Source organism: Talpa occidentalis, unplaced genomic scaffold (assembly GCF_014898055.3).
Source record: "Talpa occidentalis isolate TD23 unplaced genomic scaffold, MPIMG_talOcc4v2.1 talOcc4.6, whole genome shotgun sequence".
In the NCBI taxonomy this organism is placed as follows: Eukaryota; Metazoa; Chordata; class Mammalia; order Eulipotyphla; family Talpidae; genus Talpa; species Talpa occidentalis.
Window position 1 is genome coordinate 95405765 of NW_023604972.1, and position 24299 is coordinate 95430063.

Genomic DNA, 24299 nt, shown 5'->3' on the forward strand with positions numbered 1-24299 from the left:
CCATCCTTTTACTCACCTAATGTGAACCTTTTTTTTTTTTTAATTTCTATCCCCACTCCTCAATTCTTGCTTTAACCCTTACTGTCTCATTAACTATCCCACTCCTACCAAACTTACTTTTTCTATGTTCTTCCTACCAATTTTCAGGTTTTTCTAATGGTATCACAAGTCTCAGTTGATCAGTCATGTCAACTACAAACTATCTAATAATTTTTCTCTCGCCCTCAGTCCTTACAACTAGATAATCTGATCTTTATTCTTTATTTTCATTCTTCATTTTCAATTGCCACACCCTAATTAGAAGGTTTTCAGCTGATATTAAGACTATCAGAAGAGCCTCTTCATAATCTTTGCTTTTAACCCTTTCTCTTCAGTTCCTGGTACACAATCCCCCCAGATCAACTGTCCAAAATATAATTTGTTGTTCGTAAAATACGCTCAAAAGATCACTGTATGTTTCAGGCAGAACAATGAAAGTTAAGAAAATCTGGGATTTCCTCAAATCAGTTTTTAAACAATGACATAATCTTCTCTGGATAACAGGTTCCTGATAGATAAAATAACTAGGTTTCATCAAATAAGGAGTTTTCAAATTTTTAAGCTTTTGCACTGTTTTGGATTCCTGACACTGTAAAGACACAAAAGATTTTTTTTTTTTTTTTAGGAAGAGTGAGTTGCTTACTCAGGAATTTTACCAAGAATCCTTGAACAACAGTGCTTCAACCCAGAGCGGGCAGAGGGGAGGCAGGTACAGAAAGAGCTGTTGTAATGCTGTTGGAACATAATGAAGCCTTGAACTAAAGCATTTCAGTGGATTAGAGAGGAGAAGACATGTATAAGAAATGTTTAGGCAAGGGAATTGATAGGCTTGGATAACCAGTTGGAGATAAAGGAGAACAATAAAGGGGATAAATAAATATTTATTTATGGCTTGGTTAACTTGTTAACTAAAGATTCCCCTTAGAGAAAACTGAAGGAATTGGGAAGGAGTGAGAACTCTGAATATAACAGAAGGGGGTCAAGTGCCTTGTAAGGTGTTCTCTCCCTTCCTTCCATTGTATTTTCAAGAGTCCAAGAAGTCAGCATGAATACTGGAAGGAAAGTTTCACAGTGTCTTTATAATTTTTTTCATAATTCTAGCATTAGTTAAGCTTTCATCCTGTATTTGACTTTTCCCCACTAGTCAACTGGCTCTGCTTAGTGTTCCTTAAATATACCTTACATTGTTCCAGCATCAGTTAGGTGCTCTGTTATATAAAATCATTGTCATTACTAAGAAGCTAAAGCACATCCACCATGTCTAAACTCACACAATATAAGTTATTATCTATATAATATAGTTGTAGCAATAACTCACGTTATACAGCTCATATACCTTGCCAAACAGATTATGAACCACTAGAAGGAGTAAAGTTTTTAAATGTTTGCCCCTGCCATAGCCTCCATCAAAGTAACCTGTACTTAAGTGGGCTCTCAAAAGAGAGTTAATAAAGAAACGATAAAAGAATGATCCTAAGTTATATCTATCAGAATTATTTCCCTCACTGATAACCTTGCTTACAATTAATTTGTTTGTAATCGTATACCCTTTTTTAAAAAAAATCTAGATGTTTTAACAATGATCAGATACACTTTAAAGTGGCTTGACTTTGGTTAGAAAAATCCTAAATCCACCTTTAAGATATCTACACCACTTTTTCTAGATATTCTGAGACTTCCCTTCAAGAGAGCTCAAAAGTTAGCTCCTAAGCTCTGGGCTCTGATAATATCTATCTGCTATGGCTGGCAGCAAATAATTCCTTGTATTATAGTTTTTATGGTTTTAATCTCAAGAGATAGGTGAGGAAAGTATTAGGCCAAAAACACATGGGATAAAGACTAGCTTAACACTCAAAATAAATGCAATCAAATGTTATTAGTAAAAAATAGTGTCACATCATTATAGCCCTACTTGCTATTTCTTGACTAGCTATTGTGTAAACTCTGAATATATATTGTTAAATTATGAGGCACTTACTTTAAAAAGCTCTATAAACCCCTCAAAAAAAAAAAAAAACTGAAAACTGTGGGTTGGGATAAGTGAAATAACAGCTTTACCAATATTTTTAGTTTCTTTCCCTCAAATCGAAAGGAAAAGAAATAAAAACAAGAGATTATCACTTTTCTAAGTTGTGAAAATACAATCATTTTAAATTACTTTCTACAATATATAAAAAATAAAGTGCCTACAGATATATGACTCTACAAATTAAGGTGTTTAGATATATTTTACTTTTCCTTTAAAAAATACAATATGACTTACATGACTTTTAAATTTATAAATTTCATATCACTCTATAATAGTAAGTTAGAAACATGCTATTTTTGGAGAAGTATCATATTCCTTTTTGTATTACTGTTTTTTGTATTGGCAACATAAAGGCAGTGCAACATCATTATCAAAAACAGTAAAGAAAAAGGTCTACCTATATTCATTGTTTCACATTCAGCAGAAGTTAGATTTTAATAAAAGTTAATTTAACAGTAGGGGGGGCTTATGATGAAATTTCTTGAAAATACATAGTTTGAAGAATATATATTATTTTCACCAATGAATCAAATTTTAAATAAAGCCATCCTGTTTAATCTCATTCCTATTCAGGCCCTCACATTCATTTCTTTATGGATTTCATAATGTCTTTATAATGCTACAAAAGATTTTAAAAGTAGAATTCTTCCACAATACTTTATCATTTACCTGATTGCCTCTCTTTATTCATGTTTCCCATTGAATGACTGAAATAATATAGTGCCCTACAGAAAATCTCAAGATCAAAAGAAGTATAAAAAATAGCTAATACAGTTATTAGCAGTACTTAGAATTCACCCAGAAGCAATTCTAGGCCCAAATGACAAGCTGGAAATAGACACACACACACATCCCATAGATAAAGTGGCAATTGCACATCTTCAAATCAACATAGCTTATACAGAAACAAAATTACAAAAATACCTTATGCTAGAAAGAAAATAAGGTTGTTTATAAGGCTTATATACGGCAAAATAAATTAAGCTGGATCCTACAGGAAAGGAAAACAAGGATAGAAACAAAGGATAGGACAAATAACGAATTTCATTATGCCCTTCTCTGTTGAGGTGAACGACGACATAAATATTGACTGACAGACACTGATAAATACTTTCAGCAGTTTTAATCATCTTAATGGATTTTTAATGTAACTTTATTTGTTCCCAGCCTATTAAGAAATCTAGCTTACATGGAGTGTTTAAGAATTACAGCCCAAAATGTTCATTTGTTTGAGCATTTATTTACTATGCCCATTATATGTCAAAATCTAAATATATATAAAAAATTGTACTATTTTATATTCAAACTTCTTGGGTAAAGTTCTCTTTTGCTAGATGGTAAACCCATGAGAGCAGGAGTTGCATATATGTTTGCTCACTGCACATTTCCCAGTGCAGTGCCTCCCGAGACAGAAAACCTCTGCTCACTGCTTTCATTCACTTGTTTTGTCTTTACCAGTTGCTGTTGTATCTAAATTTGTTTTCAAATACAAAGTGAGTAAAAGAAGAACTGAGGTTACCAGTGGGGTAGGGCGGGGGATGATGAGCGAGTGGGAAGGGGGTACAGCGGATTATGGATGCTTTGGTGGTGGGTTTGGTGTAGTGACATGTACCTGATGAGAGGAACCGCTAACCTCTCAATCATACACTGTGATTAATTATTTCAATAAAAGAAGCAGTTTAAAATATCTTAAATATAAATACCTTAGAAGATAAATCTTAGCAGGTAAACATCATTCTAAATATGACATCATTCTGGATATTAAGAGGGTATTGACTATAGCCCTTCTGGGGAGCGCCAGGCCTCCAAGGCTCCTGGGCTTCCCTGCATGTTCTCACTGAGTGCATCACATTACTATTTTGTTTCTTGATAGGGAGCAGTTTATATAATAAGTCATACAGGAGTCAGAGGCAGTAAAGTAGTCATAGTGATCACAGTGTGACTTGTAACTGCTCGTCTCCTGGAAATGGGGCTGGCTTGCTGTCAGTGCCCACATGCTTACAACTTGCTCAGAAAGTGCTGACTCCTTGGCCTCGTGTTCCTCACCGGCAGCACAACCCACTGTGTGCATAGCATCCATCTGGTCCTGTGGGGTTTCCCTGGGCACTTGGGGCCAGGGGCATCAGCATAACAGTTATGCTGATGCATAACAGTTATGCTGATGCTCCTGGTGCTGGCTGCATTTTGAGTTATAAACTACCTGCCTGTGATTTGCCTTTCTCCTTCCCTTGAAGGAGCCAGGCTGCTATGGGAAGCTACCTTGCTAACCTAGTTATCTGCTTTATGGTCAGGTTATGCTCTGCAAACCTCTGAGGCTGGGATTCTTCCCAGATAACACTTCTGGATTTCTCTTCTACATATAATTTCTATTTTTTACTATATTTTAATTATTTTTTGCATTTTGGAATTCTCTATACTTTTTAATACAGATTTATAAATGTAATTCTATTTTTTAAAAACAATTACAATAACACTGACTTATACATAGGTTTCAGGTATACATTATAAATCAACATCTGTTAGGTTTACCTATTGTGATTCTATCTTTCACCATACAGTTGATTTGACTCTTTTTGTATATGTTTACTTCAAAATTAATTTTATAAAATATTTAGAGCAAACTGGAGAAAGGTTAACTTGTGCGCGCCATTAACATCCATTTTAATATTCAGAATGATCCTGAGAAGCTGCAATTCCTTTGAAAGAAAAAAGGATATAGGGGGTTGCAATTGTATGGGGAATATAAAAAATATATATATTTTTTAAATCCACAAATAAGAAAAAAAAAAGAAAAGGATATAATGGTTCTTTTTAAGAACTATCATTAAATGACCTTCCTGAAACTACAGATCTAGTTACATTGAATAAATGACATACTCATTAGATTTTCACATTTAATCATTCGTTTTCATAAACACTGAAAGTGATTGAACATCTCATTTGGCACCATGCTGGGCACAGGGGATGAAAAATATAAAGAAGACAAAAGACTGTTCCCCAAGAAAGTGCAGAAATTATTACAGAAAACATTCCATTACAAAAACCTAACAAACAGGGGTATTAAGGAGATACACAAAGGATGTTACAGGATCATAGCAAAGAATGCACCTAACTCTCTGAAGTAGTTTCTACACAAGTATTTTCTGAACCATGTATGATTATTTGTAAAAAAAATCTTCATGTAGTGTAAGTGAAAATGTTCTCCTATGATTTAATTTGGATAGTATTATGTGTCTATATATCATTTTAAAATGCATCCCATCACTACAAGCCTGTAACAAAAACCATTTTAAGTGTTATAAACACTCTTAGGCAAGAATATAAAAATCAGTCAGGTTTTCAATAATTCTGACTCAAGCCTGAACATCTGAATGATGTGAAACATTTCCATTCCCAGCTAAAAGACTGCCATGTTCTGGTAGTATTTATTGAATATCTATTATTTGATAGACCCTTGGGAAGAATGAATCTGATTCTCTATTCCTAAAAAGCTCATTGTAATAATGTAATTTCATTACCATCATGCTAAAGCAATAATATATTTTGTCTCTATCTTGTTTTAGGACAAGTAAGGAATCTTCCTTTCATAACAAAGTACTAAAATTATTATCACTGTAAGACTTTTGATTAAAAGTTAAGTTGTAGGGCCTCCCTGGTGGCGCAAGGGGTTAAGTCTCAGAACTATGAAGCTATCGGTATTTTAGTCAATCCACCTGTTCTGCCCCCACTCTGTCTCTGGTGAATCCTCTCACTCTGCCAACCCCGCACATCTGGCCTACACCCCAGTTCTTATATGCATAAATCTTTTTTTAAAAAAAGTTAAGTTGTATATATTTTTCCTAAATACTTAAAAAATGAAATAAAAATAATCTGTTAAATATAACAATTCTGTTATGTTACAGCAGAAAAATAGTAAATTTTGAATCTATATAAAAGCATAGACCTGTGATTTCATCGTAAAATAAAAATACACTAATGGTGAGAAAATAAAAGTTTGTCCAGTAAACTTCATGTTAGTGCAAATTATCTTTAATCACTTGACATGTGGGTTTACTTTAAATGATGGTATTATAGTACAGAATAATAATTTATAGCTCATATGACTCTAGTTTTCACCCAGGAAAAATAACCAGGCTAACCTAGACTAGTTATCTCCCAGCCATGTGTCAAAATAATTGTTAAACAGTAAAATCTGGGCCTCCCCTGGTGGCGCAGCAGTTGAGCGTTGGGCTGCAAAGCTGCTCGCAGCCTCTACAGCACCGGTTCTATCCCCGGCCACCCGCGAGGGTCCCACATGGCGCGCAGACCTCTCCTGCCGCCCACTGCTCCCCTCAGCAGTGTACTTTGGTCCTTCTGCCTGCTCTGCTTTCCGCTCTGGCTCTGGTGAATTCTCTCACCCTCCTGCGCTTCTGACTGTACACAGTGCTTGTATAAATAAATCAATCTTTAAAAAAATAAAATAAAAATAAACAGTAAAATCTCTACATTTTCTTATGAATGAATTTTCCTTTCAGATCTATTCTCCACTCCCCCCCTAGAAAATCATCAGCTAGACAGACATACATCATAGTATCTGTCATAACAGAGAAGAAAGAGTTGAGTGGAGATCATTCCTAGATATCCTGCCATTATTCCTCAGGGAAGAATAACAGCAATACCTGGAAATACATTAGAAACAATTGTGTATATTCTTTTTCTAAAGTTAATTATCTTAACTTTGTTTTTAAAATTTTGTTTGCATATTTATGTATATGTGTACATATACATACACACACACACACCCCCCACACACGAATGTATAACATTATGAGCTATTATAAAGCAAACACATTGTTATTGTAAAATACCACCTCTGTGGTCAGGAAAAAGAACACTGTCAACCATCTCAGAAGCCACTTCCTGAGTTCCATCCAATCATAAACAAGCCTACCTCTGGTAAGGAGCCATTATCCTGACTTGTACAGAATCATTTTGAATTTTAGGTAGCTTTGTCATCCAAAAGTGCATTCTTAATACATTATTAACTATTTCTAAATATTATTTTATACTTAGCATTGACTATAGATGCTAAATAACTAATATATTTTAAAATATAAATGCAAGATCAAGGATTACTTATCTTAAATATTTTCTCCCCTTTTTCTCACAATAAGTATGGACAGAATGTTTTGAGAAAAAGGAAACTGACACTGCATCTATAATCATTTGGAAAATAAAGTAATAAAGTAACAAAAATCCATAGTCTAAAGAGGTAACAGTCAGCATACAAACCAAAAAAAATTAAAAACCAAAAGTCAAAGATATTTCTGGGAAAATAATTACCTAAAGAAAGTTATTTAAAATTATAGAATGGCTCACAATTGCAGCTATTTAGTTTATAGAGCTCTCTCTTAATACATGCACATTTGAGACATGGTAAACACCCATGCAAGTGACATGGGGATATGAAATATAACCACTTCAAGCTTAAATTTTATTTTACTAAAGTTTTTATTTCCTAATTTCAGGAGAGAGATTGAAAGTTACTTAAATGTAATCTTTTTTAAAGCAAATGTTATGAATATAAAACTAATTTTCTGTAGATATTTGGAAATTTCAGAAATATTTATAGAAAAAGTAAAAATTATACATAACCCCAATTCCAAGCAAAAATAATTTTTAACATTTTAGTCTATATTTTAATTAAAAGGATTATTCATTATTAATGCCTTATTATCACTCCACTATTTCTTCAAAACAGCACTTTATCTTTCATTGTGCATTCAATCTTACAGATAAATGGGACTATAAAATAACTTTTTAAAGGTACCAAAATTTATATAGCAGTTTTTATTTTACTATAATGTTATTGATGAAAATATTTTTCAGAATGTTTCCTTGAGAACTACCTTGAAATTCAGTAGGTTTACATATTAATTATTATAGAAATGGTTCCATAATATACTCTAGAATTCTAGAATTTTGCCAAAATCTTGTTTCTGTTTCCCATTTTCTTCCGAGTCTTTCAAACTTCTATATCTACATTTTAAATATAAATTATGTTCATCATTCAGAAATTATATGAAAAATTCAGGCCATTTATACATCTAAACATCTAAACACTGTTACCATCCAAGTATACTACAAGAAACAAATACAATTCTAAAAGTCCATTTAATATATTATTACATGTATGTCAAGCTCTACCTTCCATTAACCTCTATTTTAATAAAAATTTGGAGATGCAGCACCACTGCATATGAATGTTTTAAAGATAACAAAAATGTCATTTAAGTAAAATTTCTTAAAAATAATATTTAAGATAAAATTATTAAACATCTTGATAAAACATGTGATAACATTCACAACGAACTATACCAACCAAATACTGAAATTTTTTCTAAACCATATTTTCTCAGGACAAAATTACATAGTAAGGAGTTATTCCTTTAAAATCTCTTCTAATTTCACTCCTACCTCTGGCCAATCCTCATTTTCAAAACTCTGAAATAGTAGGTTTTGAAAGCTAATTAGTATGAATACTCTGAAATATTGAAAGTGCCTTGAGTGCAAAATGATGATGATGATGACAGCTGTGACAAAGACAATAATAATTTATCAAATGCTTCTAAGAGAGATGCTAAATTATAAGCTCTCCATGGTGCACAGTGGAATGTATCTATGCAGTGGAATTTGGAAAAAGCATTTAAATTACTTTCTTAAAGTGCAGAGTATTATATATTATATATATATATATATACATATATATATATAATGAGTATTGTATATTCTTCAGAACAATGACCATCTAGTTGTCAAAATCAGTGGATACTAAGAAATCTTTTCAATGTCTGGCAGGCTAAATCTAAGCTAAGCAAGTTTTTCTTAGTGTAAAAAGACAGATGAGATGGGGTGGCCCACTCTAGTCAGACCCTTACACTATTCATGATTGGGCCTCTCCTTTACTTTCTGCCACCACCCAAGGGAAAAAAGGAAAATGAGATTGTTTAGCTATAAACACTGTGTCCCCGGTCCTGCCTTATCTGCCACTTCTCTACTTTTTCTTTATGTGCAGTAGCATCCCTTTCACTCACTTGTCCCCAAGAGCCACTATTTAGTACATAACAAGCTTTATGAGTACAATCAATATCAGATGAGGTGACCACGAGCAATCTCATCTTAATCAGTTTAGTACATGGTTAAAGTATTATACAGTCCCTGCCAGAAGCCCAACATTTTCACTTCTCTTAAGTCTGCAATCTCTTCTCTGCGCTGCTTCTGGGGTTATAATTCTTCTGGTTATTTCTACCCTTCATTCTAAGACTGAAGTATTTCCCTTTGGAGGCCCAAGATCTTTTTCCCTTTTGAGCCCTGGTTTTGGTTTTTAAGGCCATCTACACAGAATGATGATTCCATTCTACCAATAAAACAAGAACCTGATGGTTACATTTTCAGTACTTAGTGTCAGATATTTCCTCAGGCTCCACCCCCAACTCCACTTCCCCACAACCAAGCAAACTGAATTTCCTCTATCCCAAACTCAATCTGGGTACCTTTTACAGTCAGTTCTGCAAATATTTTTTTCCAGCCCTAGGAATATTTTCACTATTCATAAATTTTTTCCCTACTTTTTGTACAATTCTATTCCTGGATACCGTCAATTCTCACAATTCATATATGTTCAATGTACATAACTTAGCCAAAGACAGTCCACTGCCTTTCCTTAAGAATTTTTTAAAAAATTACATTTTCATTTTTCACAGAATCTTTTGCTCTCCTATATTTCCTTTAATTTACATTACATTTTATTTGTAAAACTGAATTTAGTAAAGGGGATATTTAAGCTTATGATACTTTACCAAAAGATGCAAAAAGTATATTTATATATACTTTTAAAATCTTATCTGCAAAAGAAGAGCTATCATTTACAGAATTCTTATGATGACTGTGTGGAATAAAGAATTACTATTTAATTTTTATAAATCTGAAATCTCAAGAATCAGGCATACTTAAATACCTTTAACAGCTTGGAGTCAGAACTATTTTCTTAACCTAAGCTTCTTCAACAAGATTCAAACACCAATTTATATTTCACTTTTAAAGGTAAGCTATTTAAAAAAAAAAGAAACAAAACAAAAAAACCTCTCCAGTTTCTTAAGTAGCAAAGAATAGATGGTCCCATATAATTTTTTTTAGCGCAGTGGTTAGAAAGAAAAGTGACCATGTATCTTAGTAAAATTACATATTAACTTACATAATCGTGGAAGGCTTTTGCTTCACTTGAATGTTCACATGTTTCCCGTCTTTCTGGAGCTGCACAGTAGAGATCCCAAAACACGCTAAAAAAGTAATTATGGTGACATTAAGAAAATCATATAACACCAAATGAGAGAACATAATTCCAAAAACTGAATCATACTATTCTTTATACAAAATCTATTTTCTTTTTCAGGACAAATAGTTCTTTGAAAGATTTTAACTCAGACAGGACCTTCAGATAATCACAGGATAAAACCTAGCCAGCTTCCAGAAATGTAAGATTTCTCTAAAAGGACAAAATAATTAAAAATTTAAGCTGTCATTCTTAATTGTTCACATGACCTAACCACATGATTGAAATAATTATAATACTTTTCCCCTAAGCATAAAAACAGTATATAATTTCTTAATTTAATCATTAAAGAATAAAGTGACTCAGTAATTTTCTCAACATAATTTTGTTGTCCAACTCCCTAGTTAATACACTGATCGGTAAATCACACTGCTCCAACAAATTTCCTTAAAATATCCTTTTGTTTTCCCTTGCAATTTGCAAAGTGTGAAAGTAATTTTGAAAATTAAAAAAATCCATCAAGAACAATGGGATAAAGCCAGGTAGAACTGGTTGGGAAAAATAATATACACATAACAAAAAACGTGGTTCTGGTCATCCTTCCCATCTATAAAATTAACAGTGAACACAAGCAAGGGATTAAAAATTAAGAAAGCAAATGTCTAAAATTGCTGGTGATAAAGACAATTGTACTGATCAGAAGATAGCTTTTATTACACATTTTGCACTCAGTAAAAATGAAAAAATGTCTCTGATAGGACATATCAGAGACAGAAGTGAACCTTCCTAGTTATAAGACCAACTTACTAAAACAGATCACATACACTATTTCCTCCTCTAGAAAATGAGGTTGAGAAAATTAAAGTATATAACAAATGAGTGTTAGCTATATAGTAAGCATACTACTAATAACATCATCAATACTGTAATTAGCGTGTATAAAAGCTTAAAATGAATGTATTTAAGCAGGTAAATTATACTGAGGGTACAGGTAACAACAGTACAATAAAGCTTGGTATATTGAACTTGGCCTCTTTGCTTTGACCCTTCAAGATTCAATTAGTCTGAATTTCCCTCCTTACCCAGAGGAAAATACACTGTAGGTTTTACAACACAATTTATTAAAATAAGATTATTCTTGGAGATCAGTAATACAAGAAGTTGAGCAATACTTTTTCCTCTTCAATTTCTACAATAAACAAGAAAAACAAAACAATAAAGACAAAAATAATTTAATCACATTTCAATTCTTTTAGGAAAGTGACAGCAGTTATACTTTGTACTTGGCCTCCCACTGTGGGACTAAAAATTACAAGAATTACAGATATATAAGTCTAGAGCTACAAGTTTTCTACCTTGGATAAGGTAAGTTATGGATTATAGAATATTGCAATTATTCTTATTTTCATGTTTCTTAAGAAACTTTAAAACTCTTAGAACCAAAATTCTATAATGACAGTTATGTTTAGGTCAGTCATAGATCATATGTGTAATATTACAACAAACATGTTAATATCCTTTCTTGATCCCTAATTTTCTAGCAAAATATCAGAAAGACTCTAGAAAATTATTCCAATGTTACTTTTTTTTAAGATTTATTTATTTATGCATATAAGAAGTAGGGTACAGGCCAGAGGTGTGGGGGTGAGAGGATTCACCAGAGACAAAGTGGAGAACAGAACAGGCGGACAGAGTGGGGAACAGATGGGGAACAGAAATACACTGCTGAGGAGCGCAATGGGCTCAACAGGAGAAGTCTGCTGCACCATGTGGGTTACCTCCCTGGCCTGGGATTGAACTCATGGTACAGTGGCTGTGGGTAGCTTTATAGTGCCGTGTCTTAACCCTTTGCGCCACCAGGAAGGCCCCTCCAATGTTACTTTTAAAGAGCAGTCTTATGGAACAGGCAGAGAAAAATAATTCATGGTTGGGGTAACCCCTAAAACGTATTAAGTACTGTCAATGATCATTTATACATATGTAATTAAAATTTTAATCTTAGAATATAACACTTTCTAGTTCTATTTTTATTGATTTATTTAAAGATTGATTTATTTATTTATACAAGCACTGTGTACAGTCAGAAGCGCGGGAGGGTAAGAGAATTCACCAGCGCGGGGAGCAGAACAGGCAGAAAGACCAAAGAACACTGCTAAGGGGAGCAGCAGGCGTGGCAGGAAAGGTCTAGGAGCCATGTGGAACCCTCGCTGGTGGTTGAGGATTGAACCGGTGCTGCAGAGGCTGTAGGCAGCTTCGCAGCCCAGTGCTCAACCACTAAGCCAGAAGGGGAGGCCCTAGTTCTATTTTTAAGATTACCTTTATGGATTTAATCGAAGTTAAATTTACAATATCAAAATTAGAGATAATAAATTACAAAAAGGATTAACTTTATATGTGGTATTTCTAATAATCCTACATTGCCTATATATATTCTCTTTGAAGAAAGGTTAAGAAATATATCCTTTAAAGACATTTATCCAAAGGAGAGTAACAATAATACTTGGAAATATCTCTGATTATTCCTTCTCAATGAATGACAGAACCATAGGATAAGCAAGGAAACAGACAACTTAAACAATAAACCAATGAGATCTAACCAAGATAAATACTCTCTCAATAACAGTATATCTATTATTTCCAGAACACATTAGACATTTTCCAGGAGAGACCATTTGTTAGGGTACAACAGTTTTTTTTTTTAACTCATTAAAATTTGCCTCAATTTCCTTTCTAATCCTTCACAGCTAGTGGAAGATATAAGCAGCCTTTTAGCAATATCTTCTCCACATCACTTTTCCTTCTGTATTTCACTTTTCTATTCTCCCAGATACACTTTGCCATTTTTCTACATCTTGACTATTCTTTGTCTCCTCTCTTATAACACTTTTTATTCCCCTCTTGTGATTATACTCCTATTCTACTTTTAGCTTACATTGAGTTAATAAATAAATGATAATAAAGTAAATAAACCACCAATTACGGTGATGACAGAAGATGAGTAAGATGAGTTAATTATAAACATTACACCATTCTAGCAAACCAGTTTACTGATTCCAATGCTACAGTTTTCACGTAGATATTTGTTTTTTTTCTTACTTATACTTCATGCCATTCATTACATTGTAAAACCATATGCAATCTTGCTAGCATACTGCCAGATTTGATTTCTCAGAGTCAGGTGAATAAAATGAATTCTCATGATAATCTTGGTTATTAGTTTCTTTTCTCTCTAACATCATATATATTTAATTTCAGAAATACATACAGAGAACCAGTTATTTCAATGGGTATTTTATATATATAATCAATTAAAAAAGAGCCAAAGTTATTTCAATGGGTATTTTATATATATATAATCAATTAAAAAAGGGACATAGTATTTAAAGTTATAAAGGCAGGAACTAAGTTTTAGAAAGCATATCTTTTTAACCTACACAAATTGAAAAGGAAATTAATTTCAGAGGAAAGAAGTTTCTTGGCATTTCTATTTCTGAAATTCATAGAAGAGCTGAGACCTTTCATTAAAACATACAAACAGGAAATACATTTTCAAAGGGGATCTGATCCAGGTAAAAGAATGAACATGGGTGGCATGGGAAATGCTACAGAACTGGGCATGGTGCAAACTGGGAAAGAAAAAGACATCAGAAACAAAGTTCCAGAAAATAAAATCACATGCTTTCCTCTACCCCATATTTATCTCCTGCTCCTCTCCAAGGCCATTGCCTCTCAAAGATCTTGTATTTTATTCTGCATTTTAGTGCATGTATATTTTTTTATACATCCTTTACCTACCCCACTCTTTTCATCTCAGTTACTATACAGTCTCAATATTATCAGTGTGTCACTTTTCCCCAATTGAGTTACATATTTCATGCAATTCCAATCAATATTCCAGTAAGCTATTTTATAGATAATTTACAAACTAATTCTAAACCTTATATGTAGAGGAAAAAGATCAGAATAACCAACACAATACTAAAGGAAAAGAACAAAGTTGGAGGACAAAAATTACTGAATTTTAAGACTTAAAAAGCTATGGTAATCAAGACATTTTATTAATGAAAAGGACAAAGAGCAATAGAACAGGATAGAAATTCCTATTGTAAAACAATGTTACCTCAAAAATAATAATATTTAAAAAGCAAAACAATAAAAATTAATTTTAAAAAAAGGAAAAAGAAATAGACTCACATAAGTAGTTAGACTGATCATTGACAAAGGAGCAGAGGCAATATAATGGAGCAAAGATAGCCTTTTCAATAAATGATGTTCGAATAACTGGACAACAACATGCAGAGGGAAAAAAATTACTCTAGACATAGATATTTACACTCTGACAAAAATTAATTAAAAATGGATCACACACCTAAATGTATAACATAAAACTACAAAACTCCTTGAAAATAAAGTTCAGAAGAAAACTAGGTTGATCTTGGGTATATGGTCAATGACTTTTCTATAAACAGCAGTAAAAGCATGATCCTTGGAAAAAAAACTGATAAACTGGATTTCATTAAAATTAAAATCATCTCTGTAAGAGGCAATGTAAGAACAAGAAGCCACAGACTAGGGAAAAAACAATTTGCAAAAGACACTGTGATAAAGGTCTGTTTTCCAAAATATACAAAAGGATACTTAAAATTCAACAATAAGAACACAAACAACCCAATTAAAAATGGGCCAGGGGCCTCCCTGGTGGCGCAAGGGGTTAATATGCAACATACTGAAGCAGTCCGCAGCCACTGCAGCATGAGTTCGATTCCAGGCTGGCCAGGGAGCAGCCCACATGGCGCAGCAGACCTCTCCTGTCTGGCCCCCTGCTCCCCTCAGCAGTGTATTTCATCAGTCTGCCTGTTCTGTTCCCCACTCTGTCTCTGGTGAATCCTTTCACCCCCATACCTCTAGCCTGTACCCAGCTGTGTGCATAAATGAATCTTTAAAAATAAATAAAAATGGGCCAAAGATCAGAACAGACACCTCACCAAAGTGTGTGTGTGTGTGTGTGTGTAGCAGAGATATATGGAAAATCTCTGTCTTCCTGTCAGTTTTGTTGTGAGTATATTAAAATTACTCTTAAGAAGCATTATTAATTTTTAAAAAAGCCAAAAGGGCCTCTAAAACACTGTTTTTTTCCCAAAGTTAAGTCAGGCATCCACAGAATTTAAAGTCAACAGTCATGGCTGACTAAACACTATAATCCAGAAAGCTTAGGATCTGGAAAGTTTACTGGAAGAAGGGATCCAAAGCTTTTCACCAGATGTCAGAGGACTTTATGACCTCAAAATTAAGAATCACTGATTTATGTAGGTAATATACGTAGACACCTACTGGATATGTTAGTAATTTTAGGGAAGAACATTTGAAAAACTGAAAATACTGGAACTATATATTTTGCATGTGCTAGATTAAATGGAACAAATAAATTCAGTCTAAAAATGTGTCCATTTTTTTATAATTTCTTTCATATCCCCAATTATGAATCGAACTATTTAAAATACTAAAACCATAAAGAGCATCTCTGAACCTAAGAGAAGTAGAAAAAGGAAGATCAATGGCATACTTAAGAGTTGTACCTTCTGATAGCTAAAACCAAAATAGCATAAACAAAAAGCCTAATAATTCAGTAAGTTATTATCAACCACCTACAGAAAGACATAGGTCACATTCACAAGAAAGATAGCAAAAGGGAAATAGGTTCAAGAAACAATAAATTCTACAGTGGAAAATTCAAAATGCAAAATTCTCACTTTGTTTTAGCACACTAATACACAAGGGACAGACTCTTAAAGCAGTTTCTTATGCCACTTTGTAGACCTAACTAGAAGCAAAAAGTAAGTGTTAACAGGTGAAGACACTCAATAACATTCAGTAGGTAAGTATTTACAGTTTAGATCTAGATATTATAAATATGTATTATATAAAATGAAAATAAACTCATAATATTAACATTTTAAAACAGGAAACAGCACAATGATAATGCTTAACAGTAATAAACCGTTGTTCCAAATACAGGAACAACTCTGAGCCAGGGACTGCACCTGTTCCTGCCACACGTATATAGGACAAACAAGAGAAACCCACAACCACAACTGACCAAGTGCGGTTCTGTTTACCACGGGACTTCTAGTAAGGCAGTTTTCAGGAGAAAGATTTATCTTTTCAATCTCTCTCCTGAAAACTGCCTTACTAGAATAACATACCAAGGAAATAAGGTACATAGCACTAAATAGAGCTTTTGGGTTTTTTCTTTTAAATAAAATGCTGAGAGATGAGTGTATAATGCACTGAAATGCTTCTATTGAATAAATGCAAAAAATTAAAAAAAATTAAGCCTAGCTTGTACATGCAAATACCTGGATTACCAACTGCTGCTGCAGAAAATCACATACCACAGGGAAATTTATAGGTTCTGTTATCAACCAAGCCTTCAGCACTGCCTGGCATCTCTTAGTGTGATCCTGGTCAGTTCTAACCTGAGTCTGTAAGGAATTATTTCAAATTTGTTTTGTACTACTCTTCACTTCCCTAAAAATTCACCAAAACCACCATTTACAGTACCCTCGAGTTTAGCTGAGGTCACAAGGGTAGAGGCCCCATCATGGGGTTAGTGCCCTTAGAAGAGATGCTAGACAGTCATGTCTGTCGCAGAGGACACGGTGAGAAAGCAGTATTCTACAAATGAGAAAGAGCTCTCACCAGAAATGAACCATCTTAGACTTGTAGCCGCCAGAACAATGACAAAATAAATTCCTGTTGTTTGGTCCGTCTAGTCTGTGCCATTTTATCATGGCAGCTGAGTTGACTACTAAAGAATCATACAGTTGGAGATTCCACATACCATTTTGACTCAACAATAATACCTTTAAGTTAAATAGCACTAATGTTGGTTTTTTTTTTTAAGTGTGTTACCTTTCAAAAATCATTGCAGAATATTTAAAAAAATAAAAGAAATATGAAACAACAAACAGGTATAAAGAAATGCAACATCAATCTAGTAAAAATGGAATAAAAAGTACTTACCACCACCAAGAATGTAAGAATCCTGGTGGCTCCCCCAGTGTGATGTTTTTTTCCCATCTTATCTAAAATGAATAAAAGATACATTAATTTCTTAATACTTTCCCCCTAAACACATTATAAAGCAATATTTTCCCATTTAAAATATTAAAATATATCATTTTAATAAATTTTCATACTATTCTTAAGTTGTACGACTGGATAGTCTATGAGATAACAGGCCACCATTATTTTCCTAAATTTGCTTCCCATGTGCCAGAATTTCAAAAGGTGTATTAGAATCTTTTTTTTTTTTTTAAAGTTTTATTTATTTATTTATTTATACAAGCACTAGGTACAGTCAGAAGCGCAGGAGGGTGAGAGAATCCACCAGAGCCAGAGCGGGAAGTAGAGCAGGCAGACTGATAGTATGAGGGGAGCAGCTCATACTGTACACTGCTCATAAAGTACACTGCTGAGGGGAGCAGCGGGCGTGGCAGGAGAGGTCTGTGCTCCATGTGGGACCCTCGCGGGCAGCCGGGGATCAAACCAGCGCTGCAGAGGCTGCGGGCAGCTTTGCAGCCCAGCGCTCAACTGCTGCGCCACCAGGGAGGCCCCGTATGAGAATCTTACGGCACATCAAACCCATTGTTACTAACATGAGCATGAAATCATTTATCATCAACCCAGATAAGAGGTTGGGCTTAATATGTACAGACTCTACATTATACTTTAAGGATTGATCTTTTTAATAAATTCTTGATTTGGTAGGGTAGGAGTAAAAAGGCATATGTCTTCCATAAAATAGATTATAAGAGACAGTAATATTAACTTTCCAATTGTTATAGTTCCAATTGTTTATATTTCAGACAAATTGGAGTTCACTACAATAAAAATTTATGCTAGGACAATATATATCAAAACTTTAAAGGTCTCACTAAATATACTTTACAAAGTAAATGTAGAAATTGGAAAGCTGGATGGATTAGCACTGAAGAGCAGTAAAAAAGATAGATAAGGATGTTTGCATTCATCCTTTAGTAGGGAAATTAGACCATAAACAAACAAGAGAGAGAGAGAGAGACACTGAGACTTTATATTAGACATAGAAGGTGACAAATGGCTGTTGTGGAAAACAAAGCAGTGAAGGAAGAGAAAGAACAGAAAGATGATTAGAAGTGAGTTATAACTTTAACATGATCCAGAAAGACCTCAAAACCCAATAATCTTTATATATACAGATATATGTAGTGCAATATACATTGATTGCTTAATTTACTACTTTAACTAAAAACTATTTAACAATACCCTGTCAGTAGACTATATCCCACAGGTCCTTAATTCTGGTAGGACATAAACTATAATTATAGATTTTAAAAAAAAAACAAAACACAAGGAATCCTTTCTATCATCTACTATGTAAGCAGTTAGTTCTTATCCCCAAAAGTATTTTTTTTAGTTATATAATTGGAACTCAGAATATGAACCTAAATGTAGAAAGCAAAAACTCTTCTATAAGGAAGATATGGTTAATTGTAAGTGCAATTAAAATCACTGAAGCTGTTTGCATGTTGTAAAGTTAAGTTCACAAAATGTAAATCATTGAGAACCTTGAAGCAGACAAGTAATTTGCTCTTAAAAACAGAGCAAACAGAAAAACTTTGTAAAGATTAGAAAATTAGATATGTATAGTTATTTTAAAAAGAGCAAAAGGAGAAATTTCAGGAATTAATGACAAAATATGAACAATGAACCAGAACACGTTATACAAATGTAAGCCAGATCCCCCTTGAATTCTCCTGCGTAGTAATATAAAAGCTCCGGTATCTATGTATCTTTTACCTGATTTCAGTTGACTAATATTACATCGTTTTGATTCATAAAAAAGTAAAAATAGCATACTAATCTTATGAAAAATAAAATTGATAGCCTATTAAAGTTATAAGTCAGTCAAAATCTCATTTTTCCATCAATCTTTTATCATTCTTTCACTCATTATTGTCTTTTTAAAGGGCATGAGAAAGGCACCTCCCATGCTGGGAAAACTGGACCTCCACATGCAAGAAAATGAAACTAGACCACTACCTCTCACCATGCACAAAAATCAACTCAAAATGGATGAAAGAACTGGACATAAGACCTGAAACCATAAAATATATAGAAGAAAATATAGGGAAAACACTACAAGACATACATCACAATAATATCTTTAAAGACTCATCACCCAAAGCAGTGATAGTGGAAGCAAAGATAAACACCTGGGATTATAGCAAACTGAAAAGCTTCTGTACAGCCAAAGAGACACTAACCAAAACAGAGACACCCCACTGATTGGGAACAAAATCTTTGTACTCCATTCAACTGATAAGGGACTGATCACAAAGATATACAAAGAACTCACATGGCTCAACAAAAACAAAATAAACAGTCCAGTCAAGAAATGGGCAGAAGAACTTAAAAGACATTTCTCCAAAGAGGAAATGCAAATGGCCAACAGCCATATGAAAAAATGTTCAACATCCCTTATCATCAGGGAAATGCAAATCAAAACCAGACTGAGATACCATACCACTTTACACCAGCAAGAATGGCACAAATCAAAAAAACAAGCAACAACAAATGTTGGTGAGGATGTGGTGAAAAGTAACTTTCCTACATTGCTGGTGGGAGTGCAAACAGGTCCAACCACTATGGAAAGTTGTCTGGAGGTTCCTCAGTCTACTAAAAATGGAGCTACCATATGACCCAGCAATTCCACTACTAGGGATCTACCCAAAGGACACAAAAACAGTGATTCAAAAGAACACTTGTACACCTATGTTTATTGCAGCACTATTTACAATAGGTAAAACCTGGAAACAACCCAAATGCCCAAAAATAGATGACTGGATCAAGAAGATGTGGCATATATACACAATGGAATATTCTTAAGCGATCAAAAAAGATAAACTCATGCCATTTGCAGCAACATGGATGGAGCTAGAAGGAATTATGCTCAGTGAAATAAGCCAGAAGGAAAGAAAAATATCAGATGGTTTCACTTATAACAGGAATATAGGGGAACCAAATAAGACATCAGTGTAAAAAAAAATAGTACCAGTACAAAACACAACAAAGCAAAAACAGACAATTACAAATCAGAGACATACTGCAGGGGAGGAGAAGGGAGAGGGATCAGAGGGAGGGAAGGAGGAGCACAGGAGACTGTGGTGATAGTGTATGGGTGCCTTGGGGAAGGAAATTCTCTGGGGACTCAACCTGAGGGGGGGAAGCAATATTGTTTAAAAATAATACTAATTAAAAGAAGAAGAAGAAAGGCACTTCCCAGCTGTGTGCAGACACACTAATATTCCTAATCACCAAATTACCCTAGTCATATAAACAAATTATTCAAAGTAGGGTCCTTACATTTCAATTCAATTCATCTAGCCATAACATGCCTGTGAAAGCAGACAGTACTATTCTACATTAAAAGATAGAGAAGGTGAGGGGACTTTTGGAAACACTGAAGTGGCATGACTGGGTCTCAACGCCAGACTCTGGAGGTAGAATTAGACTCAGAGTCTAGAGCATTCCACTACACTATGCAGCTGCTAAGTGATCTTCCCCCCACCAACTCCCTCAGCACTTCCACAACCCATCATCAGCTCTTTCAGAAGATAAAGTGCTCTAAGAATAAATACCAATATTGTTAATATTTTATATGGTCTTTGATGAGAGGAAGTATGAAGGTAATGCATTTATATTTTAAACAGGTTTACATCTCATTATTTCTTGTAATTTGAGAAAAACACTTCAAGTACATAAATTTTTATCCCCATATAGTGAGTACAGTTTACCTTTCTCAGTTTAATTATCGAATGCCTGTGGCAGAAATAACTAGAACTTTGATCCATCCTGTTTAACACAAAAACCATCCTTTTACAATTATTGGACGAAAAACAATTAATGACTTAGGTATTTCAAAAATGAGATGTTTCTACACAGAAATGTTTCCATAGTGAACAATGTTTTTTGCCTCCAAGCTAATTACCTTAGTTATTACTTACAAAAAGCTTAAGCTAAAACTGAACCCTGATATATATATAAAACTCAGGCTTATTCATTGCACCACCATTAGACTCAATGAAAATAAGGCAAAATCTGAAAAACATTCACCAATTATGAATATAAAAATGAATTTTGATACATACTACAGAAAAGAGTGAATGATTAAAAAGAGTAAGATGTATTTACATGAAAAGAAAGCAATGCTAATTGGTTTTTCAAGCAGGATATCTGGAATAATATATGTTGGGTAATACTTCTGTTTAAAAAATGCATACATATGTAAGTGTGCATTGGATATATGTATATGAAAGAAACCATGTCAAATGGAAAACTATTATCTCTAGAAAACAAAACTTTCTTTTTAAAATCATACTCATCTGTGTAGTTTAATTATTTTAGCAGATGTAAATTAATGATGGATGGCGTTTAGGAATAGCCAAAGAATACCTCTACATGTCAACAGTCATCCTGCTATTTTTGAAGAGACCCTTTCTATTCTATCATGTTCCATGGACTTCAGGCTTCCTTAGATGTGTGAGTGACATTTATACAAACAAATTGTCCCTTTCTGTTCTCTTTTTCTTCTTCTATTATCCCAGTCCCCCATGTGTATTTCCTAGCCTTAGAGCTTTTTCTCTCTAATCATCCACCCACTTTTTTCCCTCCATCATTTGCCCAACTAAAAGCTGAATTCTACTTTTCTTGCAAACCTCAAGTCCCTACTCCCACTGCCTTAGTTCTCATCTGTCATTATACTGTGTCTCTGTCACATGATCTAGTGTTTTCAGCCTTTCTACACAAATACAGAATCAAACATTGAATCATACATAAAAGGTATGTCAGCAGTGGAAAGACATGCCATATGTCTTATAAATGATAATTATAAATTACAAATGCATATATTCTGATAGAGCAATTCTTCTAGGAATCTAGCCTATCAGTATGGTCGAGAGAGAAAGAGTATGTGTTTGTATGTAAGTATACATATATGATAGTTTTCACTGAAGCATGGTTTTTAACTATAAAAACCATAAATGGAAAACAACCTAAATGTCCATATATTGTGACAAACATAAAATGAAATACTCTACAAGCATTAAAGAGAATTTTGAGGTTTCATAAGTCATATAAAATGATTTCCAAAATCAAATAAGACAAAAATCAAAACACAAGACAGTGTGTATAATAAATTACGTTAGGGTCAAATGGGTTAAGGAAGTCAAAAGGTAACAACTTCCAGTTATAAAATAAATGTCATGGGGATGTATTGTATAGCATGGTGATTATAATTAATAATGCTGCATTGCATATTTCCAAATTATTAAAGAGTAGATCTTAAGTCCTCATCACAAGAAAAAAAATTTTTGTAACTGTTTATGGGAATGGATGTTAACTGGACTTGTGATCATTTCACAAAATTTACAGATATAGAATCATTATATTGCCTACCATAAACTAACAGAATGGTACATGTCAATTGTGCCTTAAAAAATACAAATATAGGGCCTCCCCTGGTGGCGCAGCAGTTGAGCGCTGGGCTGTGAAGCTGCCTGCAGCCTCTGCAGCACCAGTTCGATCCCCGGCCGCCTGCCAGGGTCCCACAAGGCGCGACAGACCTCTCCTGCCACGCCCGCTGCTCCCCTCAGCAGTGTATTTCATCAGTCTGCCTGTTCTGTTCCCCGCTCTGGCTCTGGTGAATTCTCTCACCCTCCTCCCATGCTTCTCACTGTACCCAGTGCTTGTATAAATAAATAAATAAATCTTTTTAAAAAATACAAATATATAAACTAACATTTGTATAAACAAAGAAAAATAATACACATACACACACAAATTATAAACTTAGCTTTTCATCATCATTTGCTTTCAGCGAGGTATACAGGTGATTTATCTACTATGTCTCAGCCCCAACCATTTTCTTATGCTCCATTCTATACTTGGTGCTATAAGTCTGAAAATGACCTTTTCCAGACTCCTTACCACCTGCTTTCCTACAAAGTTCTGCCACCAGAAATCACTAACAGGAGATCAAAAGGCAGAAGAAGAATAAGCTTCTGACTCTGGCTCCCAAAGTGAAGTAGTTGCTGACTGCAGCAGCAGCAACATCAGCAGGGAAAAGCAATTCTGGAACGTCAGTGGCACCTTTTTGGAAGGTCTAGGCTTGTCAACATGGGGCCTACTTCAATAGTTTCTCCAACAGCACAGCAGCAAGTATGGAGCTAATGGGCTCCAAACTTTTCAAAGTATCCCTAATCCTTGCCTATCTTTTGAAAACAATATTTTTTAAAAAAAAAAAATTAATACCATAAAAGAAGAAAGTTACCTCTGTATTAAAAAGAACCTGTATATCTATGCACATGTTTGTTCTAGATGAAATTTCTGGCTTAGATATAGCCTTATGTCACCAGTAATTTTCTCCTATCTTTCATGTCTGGAAATATGGGTGCTTCCATGTATAGAAGTACATTAAACTAAATGTGATAAGAAAACAAAGTTTAAAAAATTACATTTAATTCAAAATTAAAGTAAATATATGTAAAAATGAAGAAAAATCTTATTGCATTTTGAAGAGATTATTTAAAACATTGCTATTCAATATGGTATCCACTAGCCACATGTGGTTCTTCATATTTAAAATTAAGTCAACTGAATGTTCTCCAGTTGCACTAGCCACATTTTAAAAAAATTATTTCTTTTAATTTTTTACAACATTGTTTATTTTTAAACAATGTTTGCTTCCCCCACCCCCTCAGATGTCGTCTGCATAGAATTTCCTTCACCAATGCACCCATTCACCATCACCTCAGTCCCCTGTGCTCCTCCCTCCCTTCCTCCCTCTGATCCCTCTCCCTCCTCCTCCCTTGTAGTATG

At 34.0% G+C, this 24299-nt stretch overlaps 1 protein-coding gene across 5 annotated transcripts in view; it reads right to left on the minus strand.

Annotated features, from left to right (window-relative positions):
* The window catches only part of SSBP2 (single stranded DNA binding protein 2), a 258475-nt gene that overhangs the window by 148123 nt on the left and 86053 nt on the right, over positions 1-24299 (minus strand). For 3 of the 5 annotated variants that reach the window (XM_054688419.1, XM_037530499.2, XM_037530500.2), the window contains exons 3-4: positions 17403-17464; positions 10302-10386 (exon numbers count right to left, since the gene is read on the minus strand). In XM_054688419.1, the coding sequence (XP_054544394.1) occupies positions 10302-10386; positions 17403-17464 (147 nt within the window). Of the gene's footprint in view, positions 1-10301; positions 10387-11461; positions 11505-17402; positions 17465-23751; positions 23900-24299 lie in introns of those variants that run through there. The other 2 variants (XM_037530502.2, XM_054688420.1) reach the window with 2 other exon arrangements.